The sequence below is a fragment of the Rhinolophus sinicus genome, linkage group LG09 (genome assembly GCF_036562045.2).
Source record: "Rhinolophus sinicus isolate RSC01 linkage group LG09, ASM3656204v1, whole genome shotgun sequence".
Classification (NCBI taxonomy): domain Eukaryota; kingdom Metazoa; phylum Chordata; class Mammalia; order Chiroptera; family Rhinolophidae; genus Rhinolophus; species Rhinolophus sinicus.
In genome coordinates this window covers 80,864,090-80,891,148 of record NC_133758.1, presented here as the reverse complement: position 1 = coordinate 80,891,148, position 27,059 = coordinate 80,864,090, and the positions used below count along the sequence as shown (strand labels likewise).

At 36.8% G+C, this 27,059-nt stretch overlaps 1 protein-coding gene across 1 annotated transcript in view; it reads right to left on the bottom strand.

Moving 5' to 3' along the window:
* Positions 1-20,215, bottom strand: part of ZNF804B (zinc finger protein 804B) — a 447,541-nt gene extending 427,326 nt beyond the window's left edge. The window contains exon 1 of the mRNA XM_019716413.2: positions 19,597-20,215. Coding sequence (XP_019571972.2) covers positions 19,597-19,704 — 108 coding nt within the window. The 5' untranslated portion in view covers positions 19,705-20,215. The remainder of the gene's footprint in view (positions 1-19,596) is intronic.
* Between the last annotated feature and the right edge of the window lie 6,844 nt (positions 20,216-27,059).

Below are 27,059 nucleotides of genomic sequence, written 5' to 3'. Positions count from 1 at the left end.
AGTCTAGAGATATTCTAGAAAACCTCTTAGCAGGTAAAACACAGAGTAAGTCCTTCAACAGGCTTTTGAGGCTACTCTAAATATCCTCTCAAAGAATCTGAACTACCCTTTGATAAATGCTTCAATGCCAATTCAGATAGCTGAACTTTGATCAGTCAATTAACTTTTATTAATATGTGCTGGGAATACCCTCCTTGTCTCCTTCAATAATAATGTGAAAAATATAAAAATCACCCCACCATTGTAATTAAATGGTTTAATATAGTTATGAAGGAAATTTTCATTATTATTTCAAAGAACTCAAATTCTAATAAGATGAGAATGTACTTATGTTGGTTTTATGGGTTTTCTTCCCATTATATGTTTCTAACAAGACATGGGTTGTTTAATCATACGTACCTGAAGGAATAAGGTATGTATACCACAGTGCTTTGTCACCGGATATGCATAAATTGATTTTTAATGTTCACACCTATGCACAGAATTAGTATATGACAAAAATAAGAAAAAGTACAGGGAAGCAAAATAGACCTTTTTATTTCCCCCTATAAAAATACGTAATTTTGGGTTTTCATGTTGAAAGTTATAATGTTGTTTGCAATTTATGTGAGATAAACTTTTGAAATGTGTTTGCTTCATTTTTGAATTAGCATACATTCTTAATATCTTTGGGTTCTTGCAAAGTGCCTTTCTAGCTTCATGTAATTGCCAATAATAAGAGTTCTTACCATTAGTTTCTTAACTAAAGTCTGAACACTAGTTAACTATACCTATATATTGACTGCTGTACATATGAATATGTTGCCATAGTATTATTTTTTAACTTTTCCATACATGTAGATTCCCAAATTTTACACTTACTTTAACTTAATATTTTCATTTTTGACCCACTCTAATCAACTAGTACTGAATAAATGAAGAAAGGAATGAGTGCCTTCCTAGCTACAGACCCTGCAGCACCCAGGTGCTGTCATTTACCTGGATGAAGCAAACACAGATCCTACTGCCAGGAGACTCAAAGAAAGATAAATAGATGCACGAACTGACAATTAGCATGCTATTATGTTGTATGGAAGAAATGTAAAACTATCATGGGGGCACAGAGCCAGAGAAATCAATTCTCAGGGAAGTGGCTTCACACCTGAGCTTTGGACTCTGAAAGTCCTGGATCCAAGCCCCAGCTCTCTGCCATGCAGTTCTTGTAAAATGTGGAACCTCCTGTCATCTGTAAATGGAAGATAACTGTGCCTACATCTTAGGAAAAATGTTTTAAGAATTAAATAAGACAATAATGTGAAAGGCTTGTCTCGGCATAGTGTGCCTGACATAGAAGGAGTGTGTCCTCCCTGTTATATGACTGTGAACTGGGTATTAAGGGGTGTTTAGAACACCAGGAAAGCTTCACAGAAGATACCCACAGGAGTTTCCAGTGGAATAAAGAAGAGGACAGAGTGTGAGCAAGTCATAAAGCCTTCCTCAGCCTCTGGCCTCTGAGTTACAAATCAAGAGAGTATTGGTGAGTTGACATTGGTTCAATAATTTCATGTCAATGTGTACAACAAACCAATGTGCTGCTTGTTTAAAATGCATATCCCAGGACCCGCTCCAGGCATTCTGATTCTATTAAGACTTGTGTGGGGCCTCAAATCTGTAGTTTAACCCCATTTAGACAATAACTGATGAAGATGAGCTCTCAAGGTCATTCTGGATTGATTTTACTACAAATAACTAAATTGCCATATTTGACATGTAATTTATCAGTATGATTTATATTCCAGAACCAGACAAAAGTGACATATACACTCAAAAAAGTACTTACTATTGATTGCGTTTAAACAAGCCAACTTGATGGCCTTTCTCTAGGATATTCACAAATTTTTAATCCCAATTTTTGAAAAATGAACCATAATCAGAAAAATTTGAAATGCCCTCTTCCAGGACATTTTCCACAGAGATTTATTTGCTTAATGTATTTTCCATTCTAGACTGTAAATTCCACTGAGGCAGGCAACATAGGGTACCCAGCTAGCATAGGGCCAGACATAGTTAATCAAAAAGTATTCAGTTTTCAGGAAAATGTGAAATGCTTGCATTCCTTGGCAGGAGGTAAGAGTGGTAGAAGAGGTACAGGCCAGGAGTAGACTAGAGAACTATTTAGGAATTAAAATGAGCAAATTTACTAATCTGATGAACAAAGAAAAAAAAATCTTGAATTTTAAGCATAGACTATGGGATGAGTACGACGTCCCTAACAAAGGAAAAACACACTTGGTGAAAGATTAATTTTGTTTTAGAGCTTATACATTTGAGATGGGAGAGAATAACCAGTGAGTAACTACAGTTGTATATGAGTCTGAAATTCTGAGGTATAGTAAGCAGTGAGGAGGTGGTTTCCAAAGTGGCAGCAGCAGCAGTGCCACTGGGATAAGGCATTAGGGTCAGATAATATCACTTTCTCCTTTGCCCCTCAAGCCCTACGGGCTGAAGGGACTTCCTGCAGTTACTGATCTCTGGGTTACTTTTCTCTGTTACTTTTTCTCTCCCTCAGGCTTTTCAACACATTTGTAAAACAGTCCTTGCATTGTACTCCATCTGTGTGAAAAACTAAGAATGGTTTGTGTTACCCTGACTAGACACTGATACAGATGCTTTTGCAACATGAAGTAGCAACTGATTTACATTGATTGAATACTTTCTATATGTGCTAAGAAAACAATGTAAGTGTATAAAAGTTTGTAGCCACATACGGACCTTAATGTTTGCTCATGATGTGAACATACATATGACATACACAATCCTTAGTCACATATTTCCTCCTTTCAAATATTTTACTGTTCCAATAGGTTTTTACTGGGGAGAGAAAGTGATGGAGGAAAAAACACCTGATTGGTTCATTAAAATTTCCTAAGATAATGAAAGATATTTAAATATAGTAATCAGGTTGGACGCTTATCAGCACCTTAACAGCAGTTTTAGATTAAGTTTCTATCCCTATAAAAAATAGGAGAAAAATTCCTTCTACATGGCAGGAAGATCATAAAAACGCCACACCTACTTGACTCAATTTGCTTCAACAAAACAAGAAAAATAGAAAAATCACTTCAAATGTTATCATTGTTGTGAATTAAAGCTGTAACAGGAAATTAGGGTATATTGATCATTTCATTGTAAGAGCTGTGAAAATATGGGGCTGCTATTTGCAATGGTTGTGTTAAACAGGAAGCTTACTAGCCCCTATGCCTACACATCTGTTCCTAAAAAAACACAGCTACAGTAAAAAGGAATTGTATAGGGCCATTAAAAAGAGCAACAGTTTCAACAACTTGATATAAAATTATAAGACACTCAGAAAGAAATTAGAGAAGATACAAATAAATCAAAACATATATCATGCTCATGGATAAGAAGATATAATTAAAATATCCATACTATCCAAAGCAATCTATAGATTCAATGCAATCCCTATCAAAATACCAGTGACATTTTTCCAGAACTAGAACAAATAATCCTAAAATTTATTTGGAACCATAAAAGCTCCCAAAGAGCAACAGCAAGTCTGAGAAAGAAGAACAAAGCTGGAGGTATCACACTACCTGATATCAAAGTATAATACAAGGCGATAGTAATCAAAACAGCATGGTATTAACATAAAAACTGAAATGTACATCAATGGAACAGAATAGAGAGCCCATGCATATATGGTCATTTAATCTATGACAAAGGAAGCAAGAATATATACACTGGGGTAAAGATATATATTCAATAAATAATGCTGGGAAAACTGGACAGATACATGCAAAAAAAAAAAATGAAACTGGACCACCTTCTTACGCACTATACAAGAATAAATTCAAAATGGATTAAAGACTTAAATGTAAGACCCGAAGCCATAGAAGAGAATATAGGAAGTAAACTCTCAGACATTACCCTTAGTAATATTTTCACTGATATATCTCCTTGAGCAAGGAAAACAAAAGAAAAATAAACAAATGGAACTACATCAAACTAAAAACTTTGCACAGCAAAGGAAACCATCAACAAATCAAAACGACATCCTTCTGAATGGGAGAAGATATTTGCCAATGATACATCTAATAAAGGATTAATATCCAAAATTTATTAAAAATTCATACAACTCAACACCAAAAGAAAACCCAATTGAAAAAAAAGAAATGGTGGAGGGCCTGAATAGGCATTTCTCCAAAGAGGACATACAGAGGGCAAATATACATATGAAAAGATGCTCAACATCACTAATCAATAGAGACATGCAAATTAAAACCACAATAAGATATCACCTATCAGAATGGCCATCATCAATAAATCAACAAACAACTAATGTTGGAGAGGATGTGGAGAAAAGGGAACCCTCATGCACTGTTGGTGGGATTGCAAATTGGTGCAGCCACTAGGGAAACCAGCATGGGTTTTCCTATACTCAAAAAATTAAAAATGAACCAGTAATTCCATTCTTGGGTATTTATCCAAAGAAATTCAAAACACTGAATCAAAAAACTATATGCATCCCTATGGTTACTGCAGCGCTATTCATCATAGCGAAGATATGAAAAGCACCGAAATGCCCATCAAGAGATGACTAGGTGAAGAAATTGTGGTACATTTATGCAATGGAGTATTACTCAGCCATGAAAAAGAATGAAATCTTAACATTTCCAACAACATGGATAGACCTAGAGGATATTATGCTAAGTGAAATAAGTCACTGAGAAAGACAAATAACATATGATCTAATGTATATGTGAAATCTAAAAGATGGAATAAACAAACAAACCAAACAGAAATAGACTCATACAAACTGATTGTTGCTAAAGGTAGGGTACTTAGGTGAATGGATGAGAAAGGTGAAGGGATTAGGATGTACAAATTGATAGTTACAAAATAGTCATGGGGATAGTATGGGGAATATAGTCAATAACACTTTAAAAATTTATATTGTGTCAGATGGGTACTAGACTTACCAGGGGGATCACTTCATAAATTATATAGATGTCTGACCATGATGCTATACACCTGAAACTAATATAAAATAATATTGAGTGTCAACTATAATTACAAAAAATATATATAGTCATGGGATGTAAAATACAGCACAGGGAATATAGTCAATGGCATTTAGTGCGGTGTGAGATGGGTATTAGACTTGTTGAGGTTATCACTGTGTGAGATGTATAATGTCTAATCACTATGTTGTTTTTTACACCTGAAACTAATAAAACAATGTTATATACCCTCAAAGCAAGAAAACCCTCATTTGGCCAGACCATACCAGATTATGCTAAAGCAGCAAAATTAGTAATTTGGATGAACTTTGAATTGTATCATTCCTGTGCATATATATCTATAAAGTTAATTCTCAGTTCTTCTCTTCTTATAAGAAAAGGGTTATATATAATGAATCTACCATATAAGTTACTTAGATTATTGATGATTCAACTTTGGTACTCTTATTTTCTTGTTTAGAAATAATTTCTGATCTGGTCTGTAACAATAACAGCAAGAAGAAAAAATCCATGGTGACCTATCTCATTCGGCGCAACCCATGGGAAGTAATTGGAGGTTCTCATGTCAGAACTAGAATGTTTAGTTCTGTAACGCAATTGAAAGCCATATTTCTACCTGAGATGATTTCCTTATTTACTTGTTATATGGCCAGCAGGATCCTACCTGGTTCACCCTAACCTGACAATCCTGCCTTGTCTTGCTCCCCGCAACCTCTCAGCCCACACCCATATCCCAGGCCTGGGAGTCTTCCTGTGCCAAGATAACTCCTACTCATTTGCCTACATTTCAAATTATCCATCATTATTCTGGGAAGTGTTCCCTAATTCTAGGATTAGGCAGGGTCACCAAGTTATATCCTTCTTTACATCAGTTACTTTTTCTTCACAAGATCTTGTACATTTATAAATAGAGTATTATAAAATTTAAAAAAAAAAACAAAAAACTATCGCATCTCTTCATTCCCTGTCTGTAGTCTCCACTGGGACAGATAACATGTATGTTGTGTTTATCTCACTATCTCCGGCTCTGGGGACAGTGCGCAGCATGAAGTGAGGGCCCCAAAATGGTTTGCGAGAACTTAGGATCTGATCTCCACCAGCTTCCAGGTAGAGCCATAATTGCACTGAGAATTTTCCACTGGGATCTGGGGTGACAGGGGTGTATACTCTTGTCTTTCAAGCAGGATAGCACATAGCTCTTCTGGCCAGGCCCTTGAAATTCTCCTCTTTCTCTTAGGGGCTCCCTCTTTGTTGCCTCCACTCTCTGCGGGGCCATAAAGTCCTTCCAAAGCAAAACCTTAAAATTAAAACTCATCTTCAGTGCTCCCATCCTATGAGTTCATTACCCTCTTCGATGGTCTCCCACCCTTTCTTTCAGGGACCTAACTCACACCTGAAATATTAGATTAAGAAAATTATCTTTCCAGATCCCTTAATCACATTGAAGAGTAAATAACTTGCGGGACGACGAGTTGTTTCTTGGGAATATTTGCATTACACAGCATCTAAAATGTCTGGCACCAGCCACTAAGAATGAAATATTCTCCAGGAATAAAACTGGGAGCTTCCTTATGGGTGGTGGCCAACCAGGCCTCCCCCACATACAGATCTCTGAGGAAAAGGGGGCATCCAGGCCCTCACACCACACGGAGACAAGTGTAGTGCTTGAATACTTCCTTCTAGGTTCTCCTTCTACAACATCTCTTCATCCCTGAGCAACTCATACTTTGCTGGCTCCTTATGCTGGCTCCTTATGCTGCATTTTACAAGGAGATCAGCACGATTACAGGAACCCTGCCCCCAGGTGTTGTCATTCCCTTGGTCTCATGCAGGTAGCTGAAGTTGCAAACTACATAATAATAATAATAATAAGTATAATTATAGCAATAATATTAAGAACTAAGAAATCCAAAAGAAAACAGAACCAAAAGGACAAGATTGAAAAGTGTACAGACACAAGTTTAGAACTATCTAGGTCTCAGTTAATTTTAATCTCTGACTTAAGGGCTCAGTACCATGGGCCAACTGAACCATATCCACAGGGATAGTTATCTCAGTTCCTCCATTTCAAATGCCTTCCTTGCCTTTGTTTTTTCCATTTTTGGCCATTTACTAAAGCTTGTCAGTAGTACGACTTCCCAGGATTTTTCAGTTCATGGGAAATACGTCTTCTCTTCCCATAGTGTGATTTACCTTTCAGTTTTGCTACATGGCCAGCAAGGACCTTACACATAGTAGACCCATAATAATGATTGAGTGAATTAATGATGTTGACTTCCCAATTGAAATGTTTTTCTGTTTTCAGTTCCAGAAACGTTAGGCTTCTCCCAGACTAGCCTTCTGTATCCAGATTTCTGCCCCACGCACTGGCTAATTCCCATGACTCTATTTAAAATTGACCTCAGTTCCTACTTGGGCACTCAGTTTAGGAGAAAAAATTTTGAACTTCCTGGAACTTACCCGTTAAGGTGTTCCTGAACTCCCAAAGTCACCTTATCATTACTTTTTTTTTTAAATAAAAACTGCAAACATAGAGTGAAACTAATACATAATTAATGTCTAGTGATGGAATTAATTGGCAATGTGTCAAATAGCTAATTGAGTTACTCCAGGTAAGATATATGAATCTTAACTACAGTCATGAACAGCTTAAGGATGGGATACGTTCTGAGAAATGCATGGTTAGGCAATTTTGGTGATGTGTGAACATCACACTGTGTACTTACACAAACCTAGATGCTGATTACTACCGTAATTGTATGTGCTATACTTTTATAGGACTGCCAGCGCAGTAGGTTGTTTACACCAGCATCATCACAAACACATGAGTAATGTCTTGCATTATGACATTACAATGGCTAAGATGTCACTAGGCAATGGGAGTTCTTCAGCTCCATTATAATCTTATGGAACCATAGTGGTATTTGCGATCCCTCCTTGACAAAACCATCCTTATGCAGCACAAGACTGTTTTAGAAACAACTGGTACTCACCTTTCATAGTCCATCTAAGTGGTATCCAAGGCTTTTACTCAGATGCATCTCCCCTGCCCAGCTTGCTTCCCCAGATATAGAGAAAAAGGAGGGGACTGTCACCAACGAAGACCTTCCCCCTACCTTCAGCCAAAGCAGTCCTGCTTCTGTTTTGCCTGGCTCCTAGGATTTCCTTTGAACAAAGCATACATATCTTAGCTTAAAAAAAATAAAACAATATAACCTGAAAACTACTGGACAAATGGGATGAGCTGTTTTCAAATGGTGTGGTAAAAAATTTCAAGGTTGTAGGTACTTTCCATACTTCATCCAACATAACACTCATCAATATCAGAAACTGAATCCTAGGGCTAGTCTTAAATTCATAACTTAATGAAGAATTTAAAACTTTATACGGGTATACCCAAAATTTAGTCACACGAGCAGATCACACATATTCCAGTTACTGTCCATTAGGTCTAATTTTAAGATCTTCAGATTAAGTGATGCTTATGTACTGTATAAATCCACCCAAGGCTACCTGCTATGGATACGTTTATGCCAATTAGAATTTCTCTCCAAGCTATGCTTCCTCACCTGAACTATTCCCTGCAGAGAACTGATTTCCCATATTGCTTTCAGGGGAGGAGTCTATCCTGATGATCACAGAGAATGGAACTGAGTGTGATTAAAAAATAAAAATAAAAAAATTCAGAGGCAAGTTATCTACTATTGGAAGAAACACGTAAGGAAGGTTTATTATTTTTCCTGTATAACAATTTCACAAATCTTCCTTCTATGGTAATAAGAAAGCAAATCCTCAATGAGTATCACCAGATTCTTCCAGCCACATCATAGAGAACTCTTGAACTCATACTATATAGCTTCTAGCTATTGGTAGATGAGCATTAAGTTTTATTGAAAATACACGATCAGTTCTTTAAGTATATTTAAATTCATTTAAATTAGGATTGATTAATATAAGCATTGTTTGGGTTTTATCTATAATCTTCTTGGCAATAATCTTGTTTCCATAGTAACACAAACTTGTATTTTGTCCTTGTGCATGCCTGTAAAATTATAACAACTTTTATAATAAAGCTTACATATCATTTGCACATAAATTTTGTTTTATGAGAAGTCCAAGCTAGAGTTTTATTTAATCATTCATTGTTCTCTTGCCACTAAATATATGATTAACATCTCCTCTCAAATAATAAAAACTCAACAGAGCCATTCCTGGCCACTTGTGAGACATTTCTAAATCTACATGATGGTCAGATCTTTGAAATGCAACATGTAGTATTAACGAAAAGATAATGAAAGATTTCACAGATGTCACCCTGGATATAATCCATGTGCTTTATTAGCATAAAACCATTCATTCTTACCTAATCAGTATTCTTTTGTTCATTGGTTTCAAATAGTGGCTAGTTAGCTTTGGTCAGTCAAAGTGAAGAAGAAAAGTGAAGTCTAATTATCCACTCCTAGCCAAAAAAAGAGGGCCTTTATTCAATAGTTTGTTGTCAGCTGAACTACAAATATAAGAGTTCTTTATTAAAACTCATTTTAATATTATTTAAAAAGTAAAACACGGGGCGGCCGGTTAGCTCAGTTGGTTACAGTGCGGTGCTCTTAACACCAAGGTCGCCGGTTGGATCCTCACATGGGTCACTGTGAGCTGCGCCCTCCACAACTAGATTGAAACAACTACTTGACTTAGAGATGATGGGGCCTGGAAAAACACACTTAAATAAGTAAAAATTAAAAAAGAAAAAAAGTAAGACAGATTGTAATCTGTTAAGGTAGTCCTTGCCTTTGGGGTGTGTGGGGCTTGGTAAGCGGCACACCTGGGGCTTCCAGGAAGTTCCAATGTTCTATATTTACATCCGGGGTATTGCAAAGCTGTACACTTACAATTTGTGGCAATTTATATATTATGCTACTATTCCTTACAAAAGTTAAAAATAACTTTCCATTTTGATAGCACTATGCCTAACATAGACAATGGTGGGGATTTCATGAAATTATAATTATTACTTCAATGGATCCCATCACTTTTAATTTAAAACCAATGTTGCTTTCCCCAGGAAAATTGCAGATGTCTAAATCAAAGACTAAACAAACTAAGAAAGATAGCCTTAAGATGTGTCTTTAAAATGGTGTGCTATTTGTGTTCTTAAGTTTATACAGATGATGTATATATGTAATACAAAAGGGAAATATCTGGAAAAAGTGGAAACTATTTGAAAGCGTGGGTGGTACTTTCCTAAATATAGGATAACGTTTTACTGAGTTTACCACCTTTCAAGAATATAAAAATCACTGGTATGTTCTATTTCAAATGTGTGTTACATAAAAAAGTGTAATAAAGCATTCTGAGTTGCAGAAAGTTCAATTAACATATGAGAAAACAATGCAAGTGACGAACATGGAAAAGATACTTAATTCTCACATAATTTTCAGTCCTTTACATGATTTAGCAATGAAAAATCACCAGCCCCTCTGAATTGCTGCAGGAATGTCATGTTAAAGAGTGAGCAGAACCACCTCCTTGCTTCCAATTGCACGTTGAAGACCAGTGAGTAAATGGAAGCAGGAGGGAGCGACATTTGGATAGAGGCAGAAGGAGACTCAGCATTAATTACATTGATCTCACAAGAGGATCAGTTACTTTGGTGAGCAGAGAGGCCCCCACCATTGGAAACATTCACCCATGTTAAGAGTGGCTGTCTTAGTTTCCTATGGCTGCTCTAACAAATTACCACGAACTTACTACTGGCTTAAAAGAACACACATTTATTATCTTACAGTCCATTAAGTCAGAAGTCTTACTGGGATCACATCAAAGTATTAGCAGGGCTGTGATTTTTCTGGAGGCTTTATGGGAGAATCCATTTACTTGCCTTTTCCATCTTTAAGAGGTCACCTGTATGCCTTGGCTTGTGGCCCCTTCATCTATCTGCAAAGCCAGCAGCACAACATATTCAAGGCATTCTCTCTCTGACTCTGACACTTTTACTTCCCTCTTAGAAGGACCCTTGTGATTACACTGGATCCACCTGCATAATCCAAGATAATCCTCTCAACAACCTTAATTTAGTCACATCTGTCACTTAATGTAACAGATTCATAGGTTCTAAGGATTATAATATGGACATCTTTGAGGAGTCTATCCTGACTATCATATTGATACATTAAAAAGTATATAGCAGGGATTTAGATTGCCACAGACCCTTCCAATGTTTATATCCCATAAATGAGGCAAATAAATCAAATAACTGTTAACAACTGTAAAAAAAATGATTCGTATTAAGAAACTGACCATTTAATAAACCTGATTCTCTTCACTCCAAGAGAATTGCTATCTCTGCATGTACACCCTATGTGGCTGGATATTTTATCTAAAAATCCAGCCACGTAGGGTTTAGAAGAATTCCAAGTTCCTCTGTGGACAGTGGCCACATTCTGACTGATCCAAGTAAGAACAAGAGCTAATAAAATCTTGTTATTAGTTTGGTGCAAAAGTAATTGTGGTTTTGCAATTTTTTTAACCTTTTAAACCACAATTATTTTTGCACCAACCTAATAGAAAGTGTGAAACTGATAAATTCAGGCAATAATGACCACTCATCAGGAAATTATTGTCTGTCTTTCAACAGAAAGGGAGATGGAGATGGAGACGGAGATGGACAGAGAGGGAGAGAGAAAGAACCACTATTTTCCCTCTTCACTACACACTACTAAATAGAAAGGGAATCATCAAGTTCCTAACTTGAAATTCATTTCTCATAAACTATTAACTGTGCCAATGAAAAATATGGCTTAAGTAACTCATGTATGAATTTCATCCATTTATATACAGCTAATCTTCATTCTCTTGTGGCTTTTAACAAAAGATATTCTGAGATGGCTACATGGAATAAAGCACTCTGTAATTTGTTTTAATAGGAAGTATTAAATTATGCTTGAAGCAATTGGCCAAGTGCTCGTGGTAGATATTAAAGTGAGAAGCATTACCATGACCACTTACACTGACCACTTAATCCATCAGTAAAAACAGTTTGCATTCTAGAAGATTCTGACTAACTAACTTGGGAAAAAATTATCTAAGGAAAAGTGTTCTTCGTAGAGCTACCAGCAGGACCAAAGGGGATATTTATACCAATTAAATTTCTATTGAAATCTTTTCGTTTTCTATTAAAATCAATAGTAAACCAGAAGTTGTGCTCAGCTTTGGGGGTAGAAAGGTAACAATGGACATACCCCCTAGGATCTCACATCCCATGGTGAAATAAACAAAGTCAGTTCAGTGTAATTCAAGGTAGGCAGTGGATGTGACGGCTGCCTTCAAGAGAAGCACTTGACCCATGATTGGGGACTCAGTGTAGACTCACATGAGGACCCAACTCTTTAATAAATCTGAGAGAATATGTTAAGACATGGTCCAACAGATGAAGGCAAAAAAGTAGATTTGTGACAGAGGAAACAGCATATGCAATGACAGAGAAGTCTATAAACATTGATCATAGTCAAGAACTCTGAGCTGTTCAGTATGTCTGGAACATAGAATCCGATGGAAGATTAAAGAGTTAAAACTGAAGATGTAGGTAGGGGCTGGATCATGAAGACTCTTAGATACAGATCAAGGACTTTGAACATTCTCAGATAACGTGAATGTAATTAATATGGCCACCTCTATGTCTCGTGACTTCACATTCAGATGAAGCAAATCAACAGGGAGGGTCAGACTTAAGTGGAGTCTCCATGCTCTCCATCATTCAAAAAGGATGGCCAGTGGTTATTTTCTGTTTAGAATATAGTTTACATTTCTTTCACAAAGAGAAAATGCATATAGCCTTTGCTTGCCAAAAGATATTAGGGAATTTAATTTCATAGCAAAATAGACGTCTGGAAATGGCACATATGGGGGTGGTTAGTGATTGTATTTGTTGGTGGGCAGGTAGATGGGACATGTGAAGTGCTGAGTAATATCTGTGGGAAGGAGGGCAGGGGAAGAACACTAGTAAGTAGGTTCTGAATGAAAATACGGGGGAAGCTCTAAATTCTGAGCTAGGGATAAAAGTTATGTGTGGATGGTGAAGAGAAGGAATATGTATACTTATGGGGGTGGTACAGACAGAATGAGATGGTTCTCACCCTTCGCAGGGGTTTCTGCCTCTGGAGACAAAAGTATATGCAAACATTTATGCATGAACCAAGGAAGTACTGAAAAAAATAATAATCATGTTAATGAAAGGAATAAGAATCAATGGCAAGAAGAATAAGAGATAGGGAAAAGACTGTTTAGGAAGAAACAAACTAGCAGTATCCATTTCAAAATAAACTATATTCTGCCTCTTACACCCATGCAAAAGTGAAATAAAATTTGCAGAAAGAAATTTGCCAATTGTCAAAGCAAGAAACTGGCAACCCTGATTGTACTCGCTATAAGTGAACAAAATGAATACTCTCCATGAATCATTCTCAAAGCTGTCCAGTACAAAGACCCTGCGTGGCACCCCTCTATTTGGATATGGTATATTTTATTATTTATTTATTGTTTGCCTTGTTTTCGCAAAGAGAATAGGAGATGAGCAGGGTTGACTTGGAGGCCAACATTATTTCTCATCACTTCATTTAACCACAGCTTTGGATTGGGGTTTCCTACCAGGCAAAGAAGAAGAAAAATATAGCTCTCTTTATCTGTGAACAAAAAAATTATATAGCTCTCTTCATCTGTGAACAAAAAATATATTATCAGTTTTTCAGAGGTATATGTTTAGATTTTAGGTGTCAAATTTGAATACAGGAAGAATTAGTTAATGCATTAAAGGGTCCATCTCAAGAAAAGTAAGATCATTAGTGAGTATCATTAAAAGCCCTTTTCCATTTTAAATACTATATAATTTTATTTCGCATTTTTCATCTTCAATAAGCTATCAGTGTCTTAAGTGACAACTGAGAATGTTGTCTAAGGTATCATGTAATTCATCTTTCCAGGATGTCTTTCCAAGTCCAATAAGTGCTTCCAATGCAAGAGAGACTATAGAACTTGGTGGCTGGTTTATTCTTATTATCATCATAACTATAATTTTTCATGAAAACATAGCAAATATTTAATTTCTCTCTCTAGACCTTATCCACTAAGAAAAACTGATTTATAAAATCTATCTACAAAAGGCTGTCACCTGTCATTTTATAAGGATTACCTGAAATACTGTATTTGCTAAAACCAAAAGACATTTTTGAGCTAAGGAGCATTTTTATTTCAATTTTGATTCAAATTATTTTCTACAAAATATGTACATCTATACTAAAGAATTATTCTGACAATTTCTATTTTGAACAAACCAAATTCATACTGAAATGCACTCCATAAAGTTATGTGAAATATGTATTACTCTTCTTGCTACTTTCTCCCAATACAGCCTTGAACATACTGACATTTCAAGTTCTGTTAATACTTGACACATGAAAAATATGTACCTTAGTACATGTATATTATACAACAAAGATTTCACAGTTATAACTAACATCAAGGTTTTTTTAAACTATAAATGATTAGGTTCCATATTAAGTACCACCTCCATTTAGCCTGTATACTATGCCAAAATGTTTTATTTTGTTTCCATATCATGGGGCAGAAACCTAAAATAGAGTTCATCTTAATTATATGTCTAAAAGAAACAAACCAAAGGATCTGACACATCAAATTTTAATTATGAAATAAATGTAGCATGATCTAATAAAGTCATAATGCAATCAAATACTCATTTGATTTTTCTTACCATGCAAACTTTCTGAAGTCATATAAATACAAATTTATGTCCTAGAAAGTTGACATTTATTTCTAAAACAAAAATGCAAACTACAAATTTCTGAAATTATTGTGTATTCACTACCCAGAGTCAGCTGGGGGAGAAAAGAAAGGGTTGAAAAGACAATGAGAAGAAAGGAAGTTGCTTAATACAATATTTGACATAACAAAGAAAACATGTATTATAAGAATTATAACTGAGTTTTCTTTATTGGAAATATCTAAAAGTTTCAATCTGAAAGGCAGTATTATGTATTCATGAATTCAAGAAGAGGAGGCAGGTGACTTCTCTATGGGAGATCATATCTTCATAATTATTTTTGGCACACGAAAAGTGCATCAGTTTGAGAGCATTTTTGGATGTGTTTAACATGTATTTATTAAGCATAATGAAAATACGTACAATTGAAGATTATAGATATTAGAAAAAAGAAAAAGGTTGTAACTGCACTCATTTCCTCATTTAAGGAGTTCTGTGAATAGAAACACCCTCAAGGTATTCTTTTCTAGAACTTCTTTCATTTATATATATGTGTTTGTAATTTTTAAAAGGGAGCTTTATAGGAGTGTAGTCCATTTAAAGCTATTGCTTGTTTGTATTAGGCAATTTACTTAGATATATAATTTAGGATAAGAACGCTAGACAAAAGAAAGTAACAACAACAACAACAAAATCCAAGCACCCTCATCTGTTTCACTCAGGTGAAAAATGCCATGAATTTTCTTCAGATCCAATGTTTTAGGGGAAGACAATAGGCATTTCTAGAAACAGATATTCCTGGATGTCTAACTATGGTGCTTTCAGAAATAAGCACTTCTTAAGAAGTATTACTCTATCGAAGCTTCAAAAGAGTGGTAATAATCTTAACATGTACTACAGATAAAATATACAACTACGATTATTATTAACATTTAATCAATGGCTATCCTGAATGATAATCTTACTATTAACCACACACAGATTAAGTCAACTATAACAAACCATACTTGAATCTAAAGTTGAGATATTTTGCATTACACAAAATAACTAAGAATTTATTCATATACATTTTTGACACCACAGAGATGATGTTACTTGTTCTACTGATTTCAAACATGGTGATAGAAGACCTTAGAAATTCACAAAGAAATTAGCTCACCTAAAGAATGTTTTCATAATGAAAACTTAAATTATTGTAACAAAGTTTTACCATCAACATACTTGATGGTAAAAGACTCTATAAAGTAATATATAGGTAACTTCTTATGTTTGAGCATAGATAACAATGTGTATATCAATATATGTATCTGTGTGTGTGTGTCACATTGATTTTTAAAGTCATCCTTCAGTCATATTATTTTAGAGTTCTGATAGAGGGGGAGATAAATATTCTAAAATGTGGGAGCATGCAAATTTACTTTCTAAAATTGGAGACTTTTACCATTAAACACTATGCAATACTTGCTGTCATTTTTCTTTTCTTTAATCTATCCTTGGATTTAAAGTAACATAAACTACCTCAAATCAATTATTCACATTCTAATCAGGATGAAAAGCAGTTTGCTATTTTTTTTTCATACCAAGTCTCCAAAAAGAAGAAAGATGCAATAGATAAGATATTTGCATGTTTCTACTTTGAAGATAGGAGCTGACTTTCACTCTAGGATTTTATGTTTGTTCAACTCTGAAAATTGGGGGCAAAATGCTTTATTTATTTCTCAAGTAACCCATTAAGTACTTATTATAAGAATTCTATATAATGATTCAATGTTTTCTAAATGAAATCCTTGAAATAAAAATGTGTATCTGTAATCATGAGCTTTAGTACTGTCACTTTAATATCATGTACTCAGATACTATAGACATGTGATTCGAGCATGTCATATGTATACAACTACTTTAAATATATAACTGAAGAATTGTATCTATCAGACATTTAAATGTTAAATTCATATTAGATGTGTTTAAATTAGAACTCCAAAAGAAGCTCATATCAAAAATGAATTGTGGCTTTTCTCTTTTCTATAACAAAGTTACAAAATAGTCTGGTTCAATAATTGTGTCTTGTGCTACTTTTCAACAGCTCTATTTAAACAGAAAAAATATGGATTAAAATAGGAAGAAGGGACACTTAGAATAAAAGAGTAAGAACCAAAGTTGAAGTATGCAGAACTTAGTAAGAGTGAGTTAAATCAACGAATGATATCCCAATCCATAGTCCCATATAAATTTGAGTCTCAATGAGTGAAACTAATGAAAGTCATTGATGTAGAGGTCACTTTGAAACTACTCTGTGCACTAAATTTGAAAAAAAAAAAAAGTATTGTGAGAGTTGCTATGTGTTTTAAGAAAAAATAATGTATCGTATGGATCTATGAGTTTAATATTTATGCTGATAAAAAATCAATAAATTTATGTTAACCTGAAAGTAACTAGGGGATGTATATTACTGAGTATTAAAAAAAGACATGTTTTTTAACTAGAGTTTTTAGTTTCAGGCTTCACAACTAACTAAATAAGAAGGCAAACAAACTCACCTAGGCAAGGAAACTACTACTTAAATGCTCAAGGGTCTAAGGTCCAGAAAGTAGAGACCAATTCATTCTAGGGAGAAAAGACTAAGTGTTATGGAGTGTGAAGGAAATTCTGACTTATCTAGCAAGCTGCCCATGACAGAGAATGAATGAACATCAATTTTTCACATACTGCCCAGCTCATGTGAGAGACTATTCAAACCTTGAAAAAGTCATTCAAATTTCATAGTAAAATACAAAAGAAGACAAAATAAATCAAGTTTAGGAACTACATACATAGACTAATTTAGATATTTTTAAATGATGCAAATGTAATTTAATTTGAATGTGGAAATTATTAGAGAGAACAATCCAGTGAATCAAAGTATAGCACCTAGATAAAAGTAAGTGAATAAGTATTTTAGTAAAAACCAGCCCAATAGTGAATAAGAACAATGTTCTGTGAGTGTGAGAGCCATGAAGATTATTGGTTGTCTTCTCACATCCACATTTACATGTCCAGTGTCTGTGGGTCAATCGGGCTCCTGGGAGACGAGTAATCACAGTGGGGGACGAAGGACACTTTTTGACAATGTGACAGAAATTTCCTCTGCAAACCCTTTAGATTTGGGAAGATGAACACCATAGTACAACCAATTTATACAGAACTAAACAACGTAGAAATGATGAAGTAATTAAACCTTTACCTTGTGAATTATTAAGGCACATGTGCTGTAATACACTATCCAATTCAGGTTTCCATAATCAAAGAGAGGGTTTTGGATGACAGCCACAGAGATTACTAAGGGTTGAAAAATAATATCTTGAGAAAGGTGGAACACTCTAGGTCTTCCCGACGAAATGAGCATAGAGAAGAATTTGAAAGATTTAAGTTTGCTTTAAGGAAGATTCTGACACTGTGAGTTGCTAAACATTAATGTGGTTTGCTGAGACCGCAAAAACTCTAATTCTGAGAATCTTTAAAAATAGGAAGGATTCAGACCAGCTGCTCAGAAAGACTGAATGTGGGATTTATTCAAGTAAAACTCTGCAACAGCATTCCAACCCTATAAATTCATTGTAAGTGCCAATACGAACAGTATATAGTCCATCTTACACGTCTGATTTAATACCATGTAGCACCTGGGAGGGGGGAATTAGGACAACCCACTTTGTATAGTGTATAAAATCACGTGAGGCAGTAGTTTGTCATAATTAGGAATACTAGTGATATCTCTGGATACTTGCATTTTCTCATTTTAGATTTTTCCTGCAAATCACATATAGCACTTAAAGGTTTTTATAATATATTAGTTTTGAATAACCCATGCTAATGAAGTATTAAACCATCATGGTAAGTACCAATACAAGAATAAAAATCAGGCAACTTAAGTTTTCCTTCTTTATATCATAAACTTGAAATACTGGTTTTTACATTAAACTAGAAAAAATATTCTTTAAGTTTAGCCACTTAGTCATTACTAATAATCCAACACTTTTTTACTATATTATGACACATATATTTTTTTCTTGAAATACATTTGAGTCCTTAAAACATTTGTCTATATACAGTATGTATTAAGAAATAAATTGATAATATATTAAAGCCATAGAGCCTGGTCAAAATTATTTTAGATAAAATACTTGAATAAATCAAATGTAAACTAAACTGAATAGTTTACTAAATTAAATATCAATCACTCAAACTGCATGTAAATACATTTGTACATACTACAACAAACTATCCAATTCATATTTCCACAGAGAACTCTGGCTTTCCTTGAAGAACGTTCATAGATAATCATTAGATTTCATCAAGTTTCGGTATCCAACACCTGTCCTTTTGCCAGTACCCTGATGCAAAATCTTTAAAGAGTTTATTTTCTTATAAAATATAAAGTAACAGCCGATTATTAAACTAATCACAAAGCATGGTTACAAAGTGCCACTCAAACTTTCTAATCAGCCCAAATCAGCAGATTCATAACTTGATATAGCACACAGGAGCTACCTTCACAGACCCCGACTTAACTGCATTCAGTAAATATTTGCATCCATAGCACTAATGACTGTGCTGAAAATACACATGTAAACACACATCTCTCACTGTGTAACAGTCTGCCAATAAACTGTATAAGTAGACAATAAGCCTATGGGTAAGGTAGATATCCACCACCTACTCAGTGCACCGGCACAATATCTCTTATTGTTTATATTGATTTTAAACGTGCGTGTGTGTGTGTGTGTGTGTGTGTGTGTGTGTGTGTGTGTGTGTGTGTACGCAGGTTACCGGAGAAGGAGATCCGTTCTTGCAGAGGGGACCTCTGAAGACTCCTTTAATGCCCCTGTAGTGCCCATTGCTGAGATGCCTCGAACTGATGACCAGGTAACAAGCCATGTGGGTCCCAGCTGGAAGTGTAGTCTCAACTCCTCACCAGGCGACCAGCCTTGGAAACGCGGGCTGGTGTCTCAGCGGCCACAGTGACTGCCGCCTCCCGAGAAGGAGCGGCCAGCAGTAAGCAGGGGACGGGGCGGGCGCGCGTCCCTGCTCCTCGCCCCGCGCGGGGCTCCTGCTGCTGGCAGCAGATGCTCTGACGGCGGCCGCAGCCACAGAGCACTCAGCGGACCCGGCGAGCCAGTCCACATGCTGCTCTCACCAAGTGGCTGCTCCACCGCTGGCCGGCGAGATTTATTTTTAAGGACAACTTGCTGGGTCCGCTAGGGAATCAGGAACTCCCCTCCCCTTTCCTCCCACCCCCCGACTGCGCACCAAGTGCACGTCCCGGGGACCGTCAGGTGCGCGTCTCCGACGTCCGGCCCGGGGTGTCCGCGGGCTGGGCTGTGGGCTGCGGCGCCGAGGATTCAGCAGCAGCGGCAGCAACAGCAGCCGGTGCGGGGAGAGCGGCAGGGAGTCCTTGGGAGCGCCAAATCGCTGCCCGCGCTGCAGTGGCGGGGAGGAGGCGACCCGCGGGCTGGCGGGGGATAGGGACTTGAGGGACGCGACTTGTGAGCCGGAGCTGTTAGCGCCGCTGCTCGGAGCCCTGGGCTGGGGGCCGCCTGGGAGACCAGGGGCGCGCGGGGCGGCGGGGAGAGGACGTGACGGCTGCCCCGGCTGCGGCGGCCCCTGGAGGCTCTCCGGGCTGCGCAGGGCGCCGCTCCAGCATCCTGCCATCAGGCGCCCGGCCCGCTGCGCCCTGCGCCCAGGCTCTGGGCCAACTTTGCACGGTGTTTGGAGGCGGGGGCCCAGGACGACTGGGGAATTTCGCGGTGGAGGAGGCAGCTGAAGGGGAGCGTTTCCTCTACTCCTTTCGCTGCCTGCTCGCCCTCAGCATTTGTTCAGCGCCCAGGCTGACGGCGGCGTTGGCAGAAGCAACAGCTCCCCAGTCGACTGTAAAGATGAGCTGTGCAGCCCCAAATAGAGCAGACAAATTAGATGCGCTATGGAGGAAGCACGTTTTAGATGGAAAACGTATGTAAGGAATAGAAACGAAACATGCATACGCGTGTACGTACATATGTATCCATTTATAAAGATTCACTTACAAATCTTTCTTAGGCAGATTCATTTTGGTCTGTAGAGGACGTTTGTGTCTTCACAACCCCCAAAATCACCCCTCAGAAGCGTTTTCTAACGGACATTATATCATTTACTGTAAATCAAGCCACCAGAGACTAGCTGAATTGAGAATATAAGACTTGGGCAGAAAGATGCTCTGGAAAGAGAAGGAAGCCCTTCCAGAGTCAGAAGACAGTATGCCCTCTCCTCCGCCCCGCAACTGACGTAGTGGGGTTCTGTGGTGCCTCTCACCCCACTTCCCCTGGCTGTGCTGGGGAGAATACGAAGGGTCACCGCCTTTCCCTCTTTTGCCTTAGCACTGGAATTAATTGCAAGGTTAACACTAATGCTCTTAGTCCGCTCCCCACTTTTCTGCTCTCTGTCTCCCACAATACTCCATTTGCATCCTGGTTGACATTGAGAACTTCTCACAAATGGGGGGGGGGGAGGGAACGGTAAAAGAAAACAGGCAATTTAATTTTTCTTATTCAAGCAACTCATAAAACTCTTAAGCAAAAAAGATTCCAATTAACACAACTATTGTACCTACCCAATAAAGGCTTGACTTTTTGTTTACATTATTACAATAGCCTATATCCTCAATATTTTATTAAGAAACACATAGATGTATTTCTCATTTTAAAAGTTTTAGATAGTCTCTTGCAAGTGTTTTTAAAGTGTTTATTTACTAGAAAGGGTCTTAGTATATAAGTCAAAATGGCAATTTCTTGCAACTTTGAACTGAAAATTACTGATGCTGAGTGCAATGTCAACATTGTACAAATTCTTTAATTATTTTGTAACTCTCTGCTGGTAAGAACTTTTGAAATGAAAAAACAAAACATGGGGGTAGTGGCAATAGATAACACATCCACCTTTTCCTTTCTATTAAGACATGATAATATTTGACGATGTTGCGTTTATTCAACTTAGAGCTGAAAACTGTTTCATGAAGCTGAGAGTAATATTACCCATGTGTAGACACTTGCTCTGGTCTATACAAAGAAAACAATGTACTTGCAAATAGTGAAATTTCAAAATCAGGTGAAGTCTTTCCCAAAAATGAGTAAAGGAGATAACGTAGCTCTGAATAAGAGTACCATTTCACTCTTCATAAATGTAAGTAGCAAACAGCATGAAGGATCTAAGTGTATCTTCGGATGGACTAAAAAAATAAATGATGTCACATACCGTGAATAACAGTTCCAAGGATACTACTATGCCTTCTTCATTAAACAAGTATAATTCTTAATAATGATTATTTTCAAGAATCAGGTATACTTTTCTAAAATGAAAGGATCAATTTGAGTAATAAAAATGTATATAATTTAAATATACCATCCTATTATTTTTTTGTTCAAAGTATGTTAACTATCCCGACATTCTTCTTCATTTGACTATTATCCTATGTGCATCTGAGTTTTCTCCTAGGAAACAACCCCTTAGTATAATTATGTTTCAAAGACTATAGTGATTTTCCTAAATTTGCTTAAAATTATTTAATTTTTGAGGTCATTCTTCTTTAGAAATAAATGGCCCCAATTCTGTTAATTCACCACATTTTAAATCAATTGTGGTTCTTCTTTGCTTTCTAATTTTTTCGCCAACCATCTTAACATATTGAGGCAAAAATTGGCACACTTGTAACTCTTAGCCAATTTTAAGAATTTTGTTTTGTTTTGTTTTGTTTTGTTTTTGTTTTTAAAGGGTGACTCCCTTCTTTTCCTTGCCAAGTTGTGATTGATATCTGCTAATGTGATGTCATCATATTCAACGACTCCCCATCATTGCTGCCTACATTGTAGATTTGGTTTCTCAATCTAAAGAAACGTGTGTTTTACTAATAATTTGCAGAGTTGCTATCAACACAAAGTTGCTCAATTATATTAATTTCTCTCTTTACTAAAGGAGATATTTTCTTCCCACCTCCAACAATAAAAAAATTTCAGAGAAAGTGAAAGGAAAGTAAAATAATTTAAAATAAGCCTATATTAAATGAGTTTCAGATGCTGGTCAGAGTCTATTACAGCAAACATTATGAAAAGCAAACATCATGTGCGATTTTACAAGGTCCATTTATTTAAAGCAATATTTGATCTGATGAGTTTTCATTCCATGGAAGGGGATGTGAATGGCAAAGGGCATGGATTTCAGCATATAACCAATTTGATATCTCCACATATTTCCAGATTCATGGCAGTGTCATAGACAATTAATGGAGTGAGAAATTCTCTCTTCCTTTACCTTTATCAATATATCCCCAATCAACCCCCTTATTTCCATATCCATTGCTCACCTTAGGTCAAACTATCACCACCTCTTGCTTGGACCATTAAAATATCCTCCTAACTAATCTTCCTGCTTCCAATGTCACCTCCATACACAATTTATTCTCTATATCCAATAGCCAGAGTGATATTTTTTAAACATAGGTCATATCCTAATACTTCCCTATTAAACCATCAAATGGTTTTATATAAAACTCAGAATAAAACCCAAACTATACATTGTTTTAAAAAAGCCCTATGTGCTCCATTCCCTGCCCACCTTCTTCTCCTGCATCCGCCTCTCCCTCCACCCCTCATGGTGTTCTTCGGGCACTCAGCTGGTCTCCACTTGAGAGCTTCTGTTCCAGCTGTTCCTTCTACTGGAATTGTTCTTATCTGAGCCTTGCAAGGGAAACATCTTGGTCACATTTTTAAAGTCTGTCTGTTACCCACAGGGACTTTTTTTTTTAAAGTAAATTAATAGATTTTATTTTTTAGAGGTTTTAAGTTTATAGCAAAATTAAACAGAAAGTATAGAGAGTTCCCATATACTCATCATCCCTATCCCCCAACACTCAAGTTTTCCCTATTATGAAGGTCTTGCTTTTGTGTAGTACATTTGTTACAATTGATGAGTCAATATTGATACAATGTTTACATGAGGGTTTACTTTTTGTGTGGTATATTCTATGGATTTTGACAAATGTATAACGACATGTATCCACCATTACAGTATCATACAGCATAGTTTCACTTCTCTAAAAATCACCGGTGCCCCACCTATCTGCCTCTTCTGAATGCCTGGCAACCACTGATCTTTTTACTTTCTCCCTATTTTTGCCTCTTCAAGAATATCATATAGTTAGAATTATACAGTATACAGCCTTTTAAGATTGGCTTCTTTCATTTAACAATATGCATTTTAGGTTTCCTCCATGTCTCTTCATGGCTAGATATCTCATTTATTTTTACTACTGGAATAGTGAAGTATTATAATAGTATTCCACTGTGTTATGAGTTTAATTGTGCCCCCTCTCCCCCAAAAATGCTGAAGTCCTGACTCCCTGTGAATGTGATCTTATTTGGGAAGACGGTCTTTGCAGATGATCAAGTTGAGGTCATGAGAAAGGGCCCTAAACCAATATGACTGTGTCCTTATAAAAATGGGAAATTTGGACACGGAGACAGAGGGCCCTGTGGCTCTTCGGGAATTATGCTGCCACAAGCCAAGGAAGGCAAAAGATTACCAGCACACCTCCAGCTAGGATAGAGACATAGAACAGATTCTCCCTCACAGCCCTCGGAAGGAACCAATCTTGTCTGTACCTTGATTTCAGACTTCTAGCCTCCAGAGCGGTGTGACTATTCATTTCTGTTGTTGAAGCCACCCAATTTGTAGTACTTTGTTACAGCAGCTGTAGGAAACTAATGCACATTGTCTGGATGTACCACAGTTTCATCTATTGAAGGACATCTTGGTTGCCTCCAACTTTTGGTTTTTATGTAGAAAGCTGCTATAAACATTCATGAGTAGGTTTTTGTGGGCACATATGTTTGCAATGCATTAGAATAAATGTGAAGAATGCACCTGCTGTATCTTATGATTAGTCCTGTAAGAAACTGCCAAAGTGTCTTCCAGAGTGGACGCACCATCTAGCATTCCCACCAAAAATGGATGATGGTTTATATTACCATATCCTCACCAGCATTTGGTGTTGTGAGTATTTTGGGTGTTAGCCATTTTAATAGGTATGTAGTAATATCTCATATGTCTCCAAACAGAGCTATTAATTCTTCTGTTTGCCTCTAATTATTACCTGATTCTAACTCAAACTACACCAGAGGGATTGGCCAGCCCATGGCTTGGTGATGCTCACTAAAGGGCACAAATGAGACATCTGTGTGTTATCATGTGCCTGACTCCATGTTGCTCCAGCTGCATGGACCCATTTACCAATCCCTCTTTCTTCTAGGTCTTAACTGTCAGTGAAATTTTTTACTAAGGGTAGCTACTGTTTCAGACCAGTTTCTTACAGTCATAGTTTACCTGCACAAGCATAGGAAATCATGGTAAACAGATGAAGATCTTTAGTACTTCCAAGGTGGTAAATCTGAAAGTAAATGCAAACTCCCAGATGTGAAGAAAGAGAGAGGAGGGAGGGAGGGAGGGAGGGAGGGAGGGAGGGAGGGAGGGAGAGAGAAGAAGGAGAAGAGAAGAGAAGAGAAGAGAAGAAAAAAGAGAAGTAAAAAGGGAGAGAGCATGAGAGAGTTTCCTTTTTTAGCTTCATCTGTAAAATCCTTAAGATAGTGGTGCTTCCCCCTGAAATGAACCTTACAGAGAAAAAGAGTGGATTGAGAATGACTAAAGGGCCCTGTGGCTCTTGAAGCAAAAGGCGTACTATGTTGAGTATTTCTTCCAAACAGATCAAATAACAAAGACAGGGATGATGATTTCATCAAGGTCAAGAAAACAATTTAGGATAAGTTTCTCTCAGACTTAGATTCAATAACTAATTTTGCAAAAAGGTATCAGTCAGTCAGACAGCTACATTTGTACTATGAACTATGAGATTACAGGGCAAATGATAAGAAATCAAACGAACCTCATGGATTTATTTCCAAAGTATTTTCCAAGCTATGACTTCAAGCAAAAATAAAAAGTTGCAGTTCAGTGGTTTGGATTAACTAAACTGCCCCATAGAGAAACTATTGATGCTGATTGCTGTTGCCTTGAGTTATCAAGAGAAAGATATAGCCTTCCCACAATAACTCGGAGATATATAACCAATCGAACAAGATCTATCCATAAATTTCCAATTGTAGAGCACCCAATCCCATTGCATACTCTTCCCTCTCCTCAGGAAGAGCTCCCAAAGCACAGGAGGTGAGGCAAGATTTCAGATGTCAAAATCATGAAGAAACAGCAGCCCCTGACATTTACATAGCATTTCAGTGTTCTCATTTCACTGTTTCTAAAGCTATGGTGCCACTTTGACAAAACTGTGGAGAGAGAAGAGAGACTTGCTGCCAATGAATGTCAGGAAATGTGGCCACCATCAGATCTTTGGGTGCTCAGAATCCAGTCGGAGTGTGGAAGGATGGTAGTGTAATTCACTGTAGCTGAGACCCTCTTCTGTTTCTCCTGGCATTTGCCATTGCTACTTTCAAGGACAGGGACCATTCATTTAAATACAAAGTACCTTTTCCAAACCTTACTTTTTCTGATTTCCAGGTGCCATATTTTTAAAATACAACTTTATCGTATATAGTTTACAAATTTAAAATGAATCTTAGTATACTTCAAATATTATAAAATCTGTTCTCATCATTTTGGAAATGACACAATACATATAGGTTCTTAAGACCAGAAGACAGAAAATCCCCTTTTTTTCCCTTCCTCTCAATCCCACTCTGCATATTGAGAAAAAGAAACAATACCAAAAACCCACTACCAGCATACACTGGGGCAAGGATGGAGAGGAAATATTTATGAAGTTCCATCCACATGCCAGGTACTTCATATTCCTTATGCCATTTCATCTCTGCAAAAATTGCTTTCATGCAGGTAATGAAGCTCAGAGAATTTAAAGACTACTACCGTGTTTCCATGAAAATAAGACCTAGCCGGACAATCAGCCCTAATGCATCTTTTGGAGCAAAAATTAATATAAGACCCTGTATTATATTATATCATATTATATTATTATATTTTACCAAGTATTATACTATTTGTATTGTATTGTATTGTATTCTGTTGTTATGTTATGTTATGTTATGTTATGTTATGTTATGTTATGTTATGTTATGTTATGTTATGTTATGTTATGTTATGGAACCGGTCTTATAGTAAAATAAGACTGGGTCTTACATTAATTTTTGCTCCAAAAGATGCATTAGAGCTGATTGTCTGGCTAGGTCTTGTTTTCGGGG